The 13420-nt window shown below is 48.5% G+C and overlaps 1 protein-coding gene across 2 annotated transcripts in view; it reads left to right on the top strand.

The window, feature by feature from the left end:
- The window catches only part of PPP1R16B (protein phosphatase 1 regulatory subunit 16B), a 94258-nt gene extending 81289 nt beyond the window's left edge, over nucleotides 1-12969 (top strand). For both annotated transcript variants that reach the window (XM_064475692.1, XM_031433820.2), the window contains exons 7-11: nucleotides 480-605; nucleotides 1156-1231; nucleotides 1895-2024; nucleotides 2118-2286; nucleotides 8279-12969. In XM_064475692.1, the coding sequence (XP_064331762.1) occupies nucleotides 480-605; nucleotides 1156-1231; nucleotides 1895-2024; nucleotides 2118-2286; nucleotides 8279-8788 (1011 nt within the window). In that variant the 3' untranslated portion in view covers nucleotides 8789-12969. The remainder of the gene's footprint in view (nucleotides 1-479; nucleotides 606-1155; nucleotides 1232-1894; nucleotides 2025-2117; nucleotides 2287-8278) is intronic.
- The last annotated feature ends 451 nt before the right edge of the window (nucleotides 12970-13420 follow it).

The raw sequence follows: 13420 nt of genomic DNA, 5'->3' as shown, positions 1-13420 counted from the left end.
AAGAGAGCATTAGGTGGAAGCAGCATTTGACCTCAGAAATCACATACCACCACTTCATCATATACTGTTTGTTAGAAGCAAGTCACTTGTTCTGGCCCACATTCGAGGCGGCAGGAATTAAGCTTCATCTTTTAAAGAGAGGTGTGTCAAAGAATTTGTAGACATATTTTAAAATCACCGTATTGGACTTCTGAGATTCCTTCTACAGGGCTCAGCACATAGTAGGGAGTCAGTAAATGCTGTCGCCTTAACCACAGGGTCTCAAAGACAGGGGAGAGGAGTTCACTTCTCTGCCTTACCCTCTCGGTCCATACTGCAGACTTACTAATCCTCTGCAATGTGGCAGGTACTTCCACCTCATTCTATTCGATTCTACCGGCCCCAAGTATGATCTGGGACTTGGGTCAGGGAATGGACTCTCCTGCCTCCAAATGAGGGGACAACCCCTAGGGGATGCTCACGTCTTTCCTCTCCTTCAGCTGCACATAGCTGGAGCCAATGGATACCTGCGGGCAGCCGAGCTCCTTCTGGACCATGGAGTGCGTGTGGATGTGAAGGACTGGGATGGCTGGGAGCCCCTGCATGCGGCTGCCTTCTGGGGACAGGTAGTTGTCACCCACAGGGCTGGGAGGGAGGCCAGCACAGGGTCAGCCTGCTGTCCTTCGGGCTGGAAGTTGGTTCAGAAAACATAAAACCCATGTAAGGTGTTGACTATGGCTAGCGTATGGGATATGAAAAGATCTAGGGGGTTGGCGACAGCCGTTGACAAGCTGTGTCCTAATAAGATGATAATCAAATTTGCTAAAGTAGAAAATTCCCCGCATTTTTGCCTTGAGTAATTTCTCCATTTGTTTCCCAGTTATAAATCTCTGATTGCAGCTTTCACCGGTCCTCCTTAGATGCCTAATGGCTCTGGCATTACAGCTGACTCCTTCCTCCTTTGTTCTTTGGTATGGCCCAGGCATGCTGGAGGAGGTGTCAAACCCATTGCATTTGCCAGGAGTCCTGCCTGTAGGGTGCAGAGCCTTCCTTGGCAATCAGCTTTGCCCCACCATTCTTTGAGTCACATCCTAAGAAGCATTGAACACTTTCTCCACCTCCTAGACTTTCTGAGCCCTGGGCAGGGGGGGACCTGGCCTTCTTCCTGTGTTTTAGATGCAGATGGCGGAGCTCTTGGTGTCCCATGGGGCCAGTCTCAGTGCTAGGACATCCATGGATGAGATGCCAATAGGTAAGTCCAGCACAACACCTGGTACGTGCATAGGCTCTCAGTGATTTTTTGATGAGTAGAGGATAAATGGATGAATATAAGGTTGGATAGATGGTGAATTGATGGGTAAATGGATAAATTAATTGGTGGTTGATTGATGGATGGATGGATGGGTGGATAGGTAGGTGGATGACTGTATGTATATATGTATGTATGCATAGGAGGATGGGTGGGTCAAGGATGAATCTATGGATGGATGAATGGGTCAGTGAATAAGTAGATAGATGAATTAAAGGATGAGTGGGTGGGGAAATACGATTTCAGCATCTTTTCATCATTTTTTCTTGGGCTACATGGGGTACCTGCTTGTTTCTCTTGATACTTTTTGTATCGGTGGAGAATGGATAACTCTTCTTGGAAGCTATCAAAGGTGTATGAATCCTTCAGCCACAGCTGGGAATTGGGACTGTGCATGGGCCCTGGGTTTCCTCTTCTTTTACTCCTCTAAGGATTGGGTTGTAGCCCAGGAAACCAGGCTGGCATTGTTTTCTCCCTTCTCTCCACCCCCCAAAAGATGCTGGGCATTTTTGGTGGGTTTGGGTGGCAGTTCCTCTGGCCTGGAAGGCCCTCTGGGGTCACAGGCCCCTGTAATGCCCCCCATGATGGATTCCTCTGCCCCTCCAGACCTATGTGAGGAAGAAGAGTTCAAGGTCCTGCTGCTGGAGCTAAAACACAAGCACGACGTGATCATGAAGTCGCAGCTGAGGCACAAGTCATCCCTGAGCAGGAGGACGTCCAGCGCGGGAAGCCGCGGGTGAGTCAGGGGCAGGGCAGCCAGGGGCCCCCGTGCATGGTCCCACCCACGGCGCCTGGACGCAGCCTCCCAGCATCCCCCCTCTGCCCTCAGGAAGGTGGTGCGTCGAGCCAGCCTGTCGGACAGGACCAACCTGTACAGGAAGGAGTATGAGGGAGAGGCCATCCTGTGGCAGCAGCGGAGCGCAGCTGAGGATCAGAGGACCTCCGCCTACAACGGGGACGTCAGAGAGACCAGGACAGACCAAGAGAATAAGGACCCAGTGAGTGCCCACCTCCCTCCCAGCCCCCGTGTTGGCCACCGTCTTGGGAGGGGGCCAGGGCCCCAGCCTGGTGTTGGCTCTTCATCTCAGAGCCCTCAGAGGAAGGTCAGCTGGCCAGCGGCCTTAGACCAGCTGGGTCTTGTATGATGGGAGTGTGGTTAATGAGGCGAGCGTAGGGGGCGTTCACATCGGAGCTGGGAGATTTGCACATAGGATGGTCTCATCATCTCCAGGGAGCAAGTGATGCCCATTTGCCTGCTTGGGCTCCAGCAGACCTAGGTCAGGGCTTCCCAGAAGAGAGGTTCAGTAGGGCAGCCACCCTGGGAGATAAGGGCACTAAAACTTCTTTGTAGGGTGAGGGGCGGGATATAACAAGATGTTGAGAACTGTGTTTACCAGAACACATCTGGTGGAAAGGAAATTTTTGAAAAACTGAATAAGGTGCTGATGGGACATCTAAGAAGCCCACCCCAGGAGTAGCCAGTGGCCTGGTCATCAAACTACTTTCCTAAGAGGATGCTGTCCTGGTTTCTGACAAGTGCTGTAAGAAATGACCACAAACTTGGTGGCTTGAAACAACAGAAATGTATTCTTTCCCACTTCTGGACGCCAGAAGTCTAAACATGGAGGTGTCAATGGGGTTGCTTCCTTCTGGGGACTCTGATGGGGAATCTAGTTCATGCCTCTCTCCTAGCTTCTGGTGGCTCAGGCATTCCTTGGGTTTTTGCCAGAGTGCCTCCAATCCTTGCCTCTGTCTTCACGTGGCCTTCCCTGTGTCTCTGTTTTCTCTTAGAAAGATACCAGTCATTGAATTGGGGCCCACCCTCATCCAGTATGACCTCATCTTAATTTAACTAATTACGTCTACAAAGACCCTATTTCCAAATAAGGTCATGCTCAGAGACACGGGGTGAACGTGAGTTTTTGATGGGGGACACTCTTTGATGCAGTATTGACAAACTGAGGCACTCTTGTCCATGCATGGCTGCAGTCTTGCTGAGTGGAGTGAGCAAGTTTGGGGACAGAGCAGAACTGCTGAGGACAAGACAGGAGGGGCTGACCATACCAGTAGTGGTCTGCCTCTTTGGTTCATCCGTCACACAATGAGCAGCTGACAACATTTCTAGCAAGTACCACTTTGGAGGGATGCGAGATGGTTAGCCACCCAGTGTGCCCACATGTCTCAGGGGGACCCTGCTCCACCATGTGAACAGGGAGGTCATGTGAGGGCTTGTCTTGCCTGCAGGAGTGAAGGTGTTTACTGAAGAGAACCGAATTAAAGGGAAGGCTGGGATGGAGACGGCACACACACGTGGGGCTTTTGTTCTGCCTCATCCCTAAGCTTCGGGGTTGGGAGGAAGAAGAATTGTAGATTGCAATCAAATCACATTTCAGACACCTCCCAGCTATGCTTTCATTATTTTTTCCTCTGTGATAGAAGTGTAACTTGTGTGAAGTACACAGATCAAGAGAATTTTTTTAAATTGAAGTATAGTCAGTTTACAATGTTGTGTTAATTTCTGGTGCATTGCATGGTGATTCAGTTATATATATATATATGTGTGTGTGTGTGTGTGTGTGTATGTGTATATATATATATATATTCCTTTTCATATTCTTTTTCATTATAGACTATTACAAGGTATTGAATATAATTTCCTGTGTTATACAGTAGGACCTACTTTATATATAATAGTTAGTATCTGCAAATTCTGAACTCCCAATTTATTTCTCCCTCCCCTCTCCCCCTGTAATCATAATGTCTTCTGTGTCTGTGAGTCTGTTTCTGTTTTGTAAATGTTTATTTGTGTCAATTTTTTAGATTCCAAGTATAAGCAATATATGGTATTTTTCTTTCTTTTTCTGTCTGACTTCACTTAGGATGACCATCTCCAGGTCCATCCATGTTGCTGCAAATGGCATTATTTTACCCTTTTTTATGGCTAAGTAGTATTGCATTGTGTATATATACATATGTGTGTGTGTGTGTACACCATACCTTTATCCAATCATTTAAATGAATTTTTCAACGAACCCGTACAAATGTGTACCCTCATGAATGTATAGAGCATTTCTGTCACCTCTGAAGGCTCCCATGGTCCCTTTTTCAGACCCCAGAGGTAGCCACTATTTAACCTGGAGCACTAAAGACTAGTTCTAGGGTTTGACTATACCACAATTTATGGGTCCATTCTCCCATTGGTGAATATTTGGGTTGTTAACAGTTTGGGGCTATTTTGAATGAAGCTGCTCAAAACATCCTTGTACATGTCTTTTGGTGGACACATTTTCTGGCGGTTATTTACCCAGGAATGCGATATGAGTCATGGGGTAGGCGATTTGTAGCTTCTGTAGATCCTGCCAAGCAGTTTTGCAAAGGGGTTGTTCCTGTCGGCTCTCCAGTCAGTGGTGAAGGCATCTTTCTTGCCAACTTTTGGTATACACAACCCGTCCTGTTGGGGTCGCCGTGTAGCTCGCATTTTTAATTTGTTTTCCTCTGATGCTGGATGATGTGCAACATTTTCATGCGCCTGGTGCCCAACTGGTTATCTTGTTTGTGCTTCATCTGTCCTTTATCCCCTTTTTGTTGGGTTATTTATCTTTTCCTTACTGATTCACAGGAGGGACTGAGAATCTTACAGAAGCCCTCATGGAAGCAGCCCCTCCTCCTCCACATCTGCTTTGTCCCTGTGTTTGTTCAGATCACATGGGCCCCCCCAGGACTCTCCCAGAGATGCCGGTTGAAGTGAAGTCTTATAAACCATTAACCCTGTAGGGAATAGGGTTGGGGGGGTATGGCTGCCAGAAACTAATCCGAGTTCAGCCTGTGTTTGTTGTTGTTAATTTCTGAGGATTCCTCACCAAGGCTGCGGTTTGGGGTTGGGGAAGGCATCTGGATGGGCCACTTGGTCTCAGGGGCTGGGGTTTCAGGCCTGATGAGGAGAAGAGAGGGTACAGAGATGGTGTAGCCAAAAGCAGGCAGTCCTTTCCCAGGTACCCAGAAGTCCTGTCCCATGGGAACTGTCAGAGTCCAAGGCCCCTGACCCAGCCCCAGAGGAAGCAAGGCGATCACAGGACCCAGCTACAAAGCTCAAAGCTCCTTCCTTTTCCCTCCTACCTCTTTCAAGGCTTTAGGTGCTGGCAAGGATGTGATAGTCTCTAAGGTTAGGATTCTCAAAGTGTGGTCCCTGAACCAGCAGCGTCAGCATCACCTGGGGACTTGTTAGAAATGTAGGTTCTCAGGTCCCATCCCAGATGTCCTGAATCATAAACTCTGGGGCTGGGACCCAGCACTTGGGTGTTTTAACCAGCCCTCCAGAGGATTCTGATGCACACAAGCATTGGAGAACCACTTATCTAAGGGAACATTTGCTCAGCCTGGCTCCCAAGTCAGGTTTCTGCCAGGGCTCTGCCCTGTTAGCCCCCCAGGCTGGCTTTGGTACATAGTTTTGGCAGAGCTGACACCCTAGTACCAGGGACAGCAGTGATAAGACAGCCCCGTCCCTTCAACCAGTGGTTCAGTCTTAACTGTATAAGAAAATCACCTGGGGGAGATGTTCTGTTTTTGTTTTTTAAAAGCCTAATGTCCAGGCTGCATTCCCAACTGATTAAATCAGGATCCTTATGCATGGAACTCAGGCATTGTATTCATGTATTTTTTTAAATCAATAAACTGTACTTTTTTTTGAGTAGTTTTAGGTTTATAGAAAAATGAGTGGGAAGTTCCAACTTCCCCCCATTATCGTGTCCCCTGGTTCCCACTATTACTAACATCTTGTTTTAGTGTAATACTTCTGTTATCATTCTGAGCCAATATCCATATACACTGATACATTATATTAACTAAAGTCCATGGTTTCCATTATGGTTCACTTTCCTGGTTGTACATTCTATGGATATGAACAAATGTATAATGTCACGTGTCCATCGTTAAAGTGTTAGAATATTTTTATTGCCCTGAAAATCCCCGGTGCTCCCTATTCATCCCTTCCCAACCCCTGGCAATAACTGATCTTTTTAAACGTCTCCATAGTTTTGCCTTTCCCCAGATATTACACAGTTGGAGTCACACAGTATGGGGCTTTTCAGATCAGCATTGGATGTGTGTTTTAAATCTCCCAGCTGATGCCAGTATGCACTCACAGCTGAGAACCCATGTCTTAGATCCCTGCTACTCAAATGATTGGCAGGAACTTGTTAGAAATGCTGAAATTCAGGTCTCAACCCAGACCTAGTGAATCAGAATGTACATTTTAACAAAAGCCCCAGGTGACTCACATGCACATGAAAGTTTGCGCAGCACTGATTTAGACCATCAAGAATCTGCATTCCCTGCCGCCACCGCCCCCCTCAGCCCTCCTGCCACCCATGTGACATCAGTTTGCCTGCGTAGTTCAGAGGAAGCCATTGAAGAAAAAGAAGAAACACACACATAAATGGAGACTTACTATGGCAAACGTCCCTCCCCTTACCATATTTTAACCTAATTATATATCTTTTGGAGCTCGTTCCAAGAAATCAAGATTCTTGGAATCGCACGTCAGCAGATATAAATTTCCTTCATTTTTTCTACCAGCTGGAGAATAGCCCAAGTACTTGCCATCATTTCCCACCTGCCTAATGATGGTTTTCAGGTTTGGCTTCCCTGTGAACCAAAGTTCTAGAAATGGGCTTGCTGGTGCAAACTGTATATTTTTCTTTAAAAATGTTTTTGTGTGTGTGTAGATGATGTGAAACTGCCTCCAAAGAAGCTGTGGCATTTGACACTCGTATGTGTTTTCCCACACCCTTGCCAGCACTGAGTAAGAACAAACTTTAAAAGTACTTGTCAGGGGGTGGGAGTGGTAGTATAGCTCAGTGGTAGAGCACGTGCCTAGCATGCATGAGGCCCTGAGTTCAATCCCCAGTGCCTCTATTAAAAAAAAAAATCATCAATGTGAAAAGTAAACATGGCATTTTGTTGTTTTAATTTTCAAGTCATTAGTTATCAGTGAGACTGAATATTTTTCCTATATTTATATGCTATATAGATCTATATTTTGCTGTGAGCTGCGTATTAGTATCCTTTACCAATTTTTTTCTATTGAGTAAATGAGCTTTTTACAATGGATTTGTAAGAGCTATTTATATATTTGGGAAATGAATCCTTTTCTGTCATATATGTTGCAAATATATTTCCAGTTTTTCACATGTCTTTTGACTTTGCTTATGGTGATTTTTGCTACTGTCAAATGTATCTACCTTTTATTTATAGTTTCTAGGCAGCAGTGACTTTTAAAGCTCTTGTTACCTAGGAGTTGCTGGGTATGAAAGATCTCTGGGTGAGACTCTCTCCCATTTGGAGTGGAGCTATCCCAGGGGTATAGAGGAAGGATTATAAGTGCCCCAAAACCCAACCCAATTAAAATTGACTTACACAAAGAAAGAATGCATTGGCTCATGTAACAGAAAGTCTGGGCCCAGCTAGATCCAGAGGCTCAAAATGTATCTATCGTCAAGATGCAAGCTGTGTCTGTCTTTGTCTCTGTCTGTCTCTGTCTCTGTCTCTGTCTCCCTCAGTCTTCCTTAATGTTGGCTTCACAGCCAAGCAGGCCCTTTGACATGGCATCTCCCCAGTACATCACTCTTACCACTGCAATTCCTGCAGAAACAGGTCTGCACTTTCCCGGTTGTTCTAGCATAAGTCCCAGGACTGAGTTCTGTTGAACCAATTTCAGTCAAGATCCCATCCCGAACGAGTTCCTGTAGTGAGTTTGTTGACTGGCCAGGCCTGGCATCACGATCTCTCTCCTGGATCAGAGATGGGAGCTGTGGTCAGCTCTCTCAAAACCCACAGATTGGTGAATTCCCCCCAAAAAACAGAGGTCCTGTTACTCAGGGAGGGAAATCGGATGAGGACAGGTGCAGACAATCATGCCCTCAGCAGAGGCGCAAGCGGGGCATGGGTTCAGATCCTCCTGCCAGCTGGTAACGTTGTCCTTGTCACCCTCAGAACCCCAGGCTGGAGAAGCCCGTGCTGCTCTCCGAGTTTCCTACCAAGATCCCCCGAAGTGAAATGGACGTGCCTGTTGAGAATGGCCTCCGGGCTCCGGTCAGCACCTACCAGTATGCACTGTCCAACGGGGACGTCTGGAAAGTGCACGAGGTGCCCGACTACAACATGGCCTACGGCAGCCCTGGCATGGCCGATGCCACCCCGCCCTGGAGTGGCTACAAGGAACAGAGCCCCCAGACGCTTCTGGAGCTGAAGCGGCAGCGGGCAGCAGCCAAGCTGCTCAGCCATCCCTTCCTGAGCACGCACCTGGGCAGCAGCATGGCCAGGACGGGCGAGGGCAGCAGTGAAGGCAAGGCCCCCTTGATCGGAGGCAGAACTTCACCGTACAGCAGCAATGGGACCTCGGTGTATTACACGGTCACCAGTGGAGACCCCCCGCTCTTGAAGTTCAAGGCTCCCATGGAGGAGATGGAGGAGAAGGTCCATGGCTGCTGCCGCATCTCCTAGTCTCCGTGTGATGGGGCAGAGAGATGCTTTGGGGAGAGTGTCCCTGGAATCCAAGCCAGCCCAGCAGCCCTGGCTGGGGAGGCATCAGAGGGTGGCTGCGGGGAGGTGGGCTCTGCTTTCCCGAGGAATGCTGACCCCACCTCTCAGCCAGCTGTCTATAGCATCACCACTTCCCACGGTTCTGCTTTGTGCTGCATTGTCTGCCATCAAAAACAAGGCCCATGGTGGCTTCCTGACTTATCCTGGTGTCAGATTTTGGGAGGGCGGCTGGGATTCTAGTTCAGTTGTTGGACAAGGCTTCTCTGGACCAATACTCGCAAGTCACATATCAACACACACACACGTGTGTGTGCATACACACACTCAATCAACATGTGTAGGGATGATCCAGCTGAGCTCATGGGAAGCAGGTGGGACTGAGAATTCGTGGGTTCTTCCCAAGAAGACTGAGGTTAAGATTCAGAGTTGTGTCACCACTGCCACCGTGGCTTTAGCAGGGGAGGGGACCTGCTAAGCTGAGACCTGTCATCCTGCCCAGAATCATACCAGCGCTTGGTATCATAATCCATATCTGGCAGGAGCAGGAAGTCTTCTTTGTGTTCAGAGGGAGCTATGCACCCACATGGGGTAGATTAGCGGGTTAGAGGGCTTGTCTTCAGCCTTGCCTGTGCCAGGAGCCAGCAGTGTGAGCACCCAGGGGCCGAGGTAGAAAACCAGGCTATTCCATTCCTGGAATAATCCAAATCATATTTTGCTGTTGGATGGAAATATAAAGTTGAGGAGACGGGGAACTCAGTTAGTGTTTCCAAAAATGCGTTGATGAAAGAATTCTTTGGGGCTGTAAAACTCCAGGTGTTGTGGGGGGAAGAGGGGGTCACTGAAATAGCTCTCTTTCATGGACAGTATTGTGATCACTAGGTTTTACTGACTGGTGTTGGATGGAAAAATGAAGCTAAGTGAGAAGTTTCAGTTGGAAGGGCTTTTCCAGGGAGAGAGGTGAGTACGTGTTGTTAATTTCTGCAAATATCCCTGGTAACCATGACAGAGCCCAGCGCCCTGGCCAATCTTTGTGAATATTCAGATGGTTTCAGTCCAGCCTATCTTGGCCAGCCTTCCTCAGACGGAGCCATCAGAGTGAGCAGTAGGCGCTGCTGGGGCTCCACCTCTCCCAGAGTGAATGCTCAGGACTCCCGGCCTAGCTTTGCTTTTTCTGGAATGAGAAAAGTGACACAGGTTAGCCAGTTGGCTTGTGTGATTTCCTGTCTGGCCCAGGGGCTCCCTTCCTGCTCCTCCCAGAGTTATGACGCCCCAGGACTGCAAATTCAAGGTGCCGGTGCCCAACACCCTGCCCTGCATTCAGGAGAGCTGCGGTGGGGCTAGAGGTGGGTCTTGCCCCAGCTGTACAATATCATAGCCCCAGTCCTTCTGATGCTGGGGAGGGAGAGCTACAAGGAACAGGCTGCCTGCCACCCCCCCATGTCATTCTCTCATAAGCCCCTTTGAAATTGCTGCCTATGAGTTGGGCGCTGTTCACAGGCTCAGCCAAAACCTACTGGTGTAACTAACTAGCGGCAGGTTTGTTTCCTGCTCTTTGCGCCTTTTATTTGTCCTAAAACTACCTCTTTAGAGCTCTGATGGAGCCCCCTAGGTCCATTCTGGAATTTGGGAGACAAATATGGGCTCCCTTTCACCTTCTTATTTCTGAGCCTTTGAGAAATTCTCCTGGAGGGACATCTGGGTGAGGGGCTGGGGCTGGAGGAGCCCCCACCTTGTGCCACAATCCCAGTAATGGGGTCTGGTGTTTGTCCCATTCTCAGACCCCCACTGTGGCCTCCATGGCTCCTGTCACCCCAAGGTGGAGCTGGATCCCAAGGGGCCTGGCTGAGACTTTACCGGGAGCAGGGCAGCTGGGCCAGAGAGCAGGGGCCTCAGGGGAGTCACTGCGCCCCTGGTGGCTCCTGGATGCAGGGAGTGTCACAGCATCGGGCCACTCCCACCCCAGCTCCGGGACAGATCAAGTCTAGGGTGGAAAGGCAGGTCAGGTGACTGTAGACAGGCGTGTGTGACACCTGCCACATCCCTGGGGACTGGGGCCAGCTCGCCATCATCTCAGCTTATGGCTGGAGCAGGGTAGGGATGATCCAAAAACACACATACCTTTAGGCTTTAAAATAGTGTTCAGATCAGACTGACACTGAAATTCCTCTTAAGCTGACTCAAGCTGCAAGCTGGGAGGAGCCGAGGGAAGCCACACACTCCAAGGAGGGAGCTGTGCAGGTTTTCGGATCTGTTTGCTCAGGGGCTAGAGACTGAGGCTTTTATTGCCCTCTCTGAGCCCTTCTGGCTATTCCCTCTTTCTTCCTTGCCTCCTGTCTCCTGGGCCATTCCTCTCCATCCCCGAAGGCGGGGAATCCCTGTTGAGTCCCTGACAGGAGCCAACGGCAGACTCTTGGTCATTAGGTTGTGTTTTTAGGTCATTCATTTATTCACTCATGTAGTTTGTTGAGTAGCTGTGATGCACCAGACACAATGGTTCCAGGGATAAAGGAGAAATGAGACAGAGGGAAGAGACTGCACTTTACAGTTCTCATCCCTTGAGGACCACAGGTATCAGCAGCCCCATTCAATTCACCTGAGACAGAGGGGCTGCATCCTGGTCCAGCACCCCTTTGCTTTTCTGCTCCTAGAATCCCTAGAGTATGAATTCTTTTGGCTGGGAAGCTGCTGTCATGGCCACCCCTGGATAATACTTGCCACTAAATGGAGATGCTGGAGCTTGGGTTCCAGGTAGACACCAACCCAAGTCCGAACTTTCAAGGCTAGCTGCCTTCAGGCAGCATCTTTCAGGCACTGTATAATAGCAGCTTGAAGTCAGTGTCTAGAAGAACAAGGAGTCTGGAATTTGCTGCCAAATGCATCTCATGTGCTTAAGCTCATTATCTCTTGCTCATTTTTGCTTATTTATTATCTAGTCTTCCTGCCCCACCAATGGATAATAGGAGGAAAAGGAGCTTCTCCTTTAACATGGAAGCCCTTCCTTATGAGTCTGCCTCTCTTCCTGGCAGGTGTGGATCAAGGAGCTGGGAGAAAGCTGGCAAGGTTGACCAGATGCCCAGCTCCCACTCAACCCAGGTCTGGTCTCACTTCCTGGCAGATTAAAGGAGGCTATTTCCAAAGCCTGTGCCACAAGACTCTCTGTGAGCTCTGGCCCTTTCTCCCACCCTATGCCCCAAACAAATGAAAATTTGTGGCTATCACCCGAGAGTGAGTTTCTGGCCAGTGGCTCAGGGAAGTTGAATGAACCCTAGACCCAGGTCTTCTGAAGACTTCAGAATGTCATTCTCCATTAAAGATGCTGCATTGATAAAACTGCTCTGTACTGTTTGATCAATTTCAGTAGGCTTAGAAAAGTTAACAAGAGTGTGTCCCCTGTCCTACCCACTAGTTTGCTGGCCTTGTGATAACAGGAGACCATTTTGATTATTGGTGTCAGGTTCCTTTTGATCTTGAGTTCTCTCTCCCACTTGCTTTCCCAGAGCAGAATACTGGAACACTTTCTAGAAGGGCACTCCTTACAGGATGCCCAGAGGACTGTATTTAACTCTTGCTATTGTGGCCTGGGGACAGCCTCCCCTCCCCCAGGGCACCTAAGAGCAAAGGGTCATGTGGTCAATGGGTGACTCCACAGCAGGGACCGACCACCTTTGCTAGAAGCTCTCCTGGACAGAGTCTCTTGTTGGCCAGTTGGCCGGAGGGCTTGCTACCTAAGGGCATCGCAAGTGCCACAGTTCTGAGCCTGGCTCTGTGCGCCCAAGAAAAGTCTGCTGACGTCCAGCCCTCCGCAATAATCCACCAGACCAGAAGCCACTGATGTCCAGAGAACACTTAAGAAAAAATGTATTTTATGTGAAAAAAAAAAGTTAAAACTCTGTATACTGTATCAGCAGCTTTGTGTAAAAATGGCAATCAAGAGAGTCTAATATATTTAAAACTTTTTTAAAAAAAAAAATCCTCGCAGATCTTTGATATTGTATTGAAGTAACTTCCAGGTAGCTCCTCGCTGGGGCTCCACCGCATCCCAAAGGGGCGTGCCCCTGGAGTTGCTTCCAGCTGCCAAGGCCTGTGACAGAATTCGCTGTTAAGAGTTTTTAATTAAGATTATTAAATTCCTTTTAATAACACCTGCTAGTGTGGCTGTGGTCATTGCTGTGGGCTCCCTTGAACTATATAGTGATTTGAATTCACAGAGAGTTGATGTTGGGGAGAGAGGGCAGGGGAGGGCTCTGCCACTTGGCCTCAGAGGGAGCTCTGAGAGCTCAGACATGGAGCAGGTATCTTTCTCGACTAGAAGACTAGATGAATTCAAGAAAAGAAGGGTGGTTGAAAATGACCTTCACTCTGTCAAATGTTTCTTTTGGAATTAACATGGAGCCCCGCAATCGCTCCTATAACTTTTTTTCCCCACGCTTTCAGAGGTTTGTCTGATAACTTATTTATTTACATGCAGCAGGGAGGCCCCTCTCTTCTGTTTCTTCTTCGAGTGCACTGACCTTTTCCATCGTCTTCCCCCCAGTCCTTCTCCTCATACGGTTTATAGTGAGGAAGTAAAATACTACATACTAGCTCATATTA

This window comes from Camelus dromedarius, chromosome 18 (genome assembly GCF_036321535.1).
Source record: "Camelus dromedarius isolate mCamDro1 chromosome 18, mCamDro1.pat, whole genome shotgun sequence".
NCBI classification, from domain to species: domain Eukaryota; kingdom Metazoa; phylum Chordata; class Mammalia; order Artiodactyla; family Camelidae; genus Camelus; species Camelus dromedarius.
This window is presented reverse-complemented; position numbering and strand designations above follow the sequence as displayed.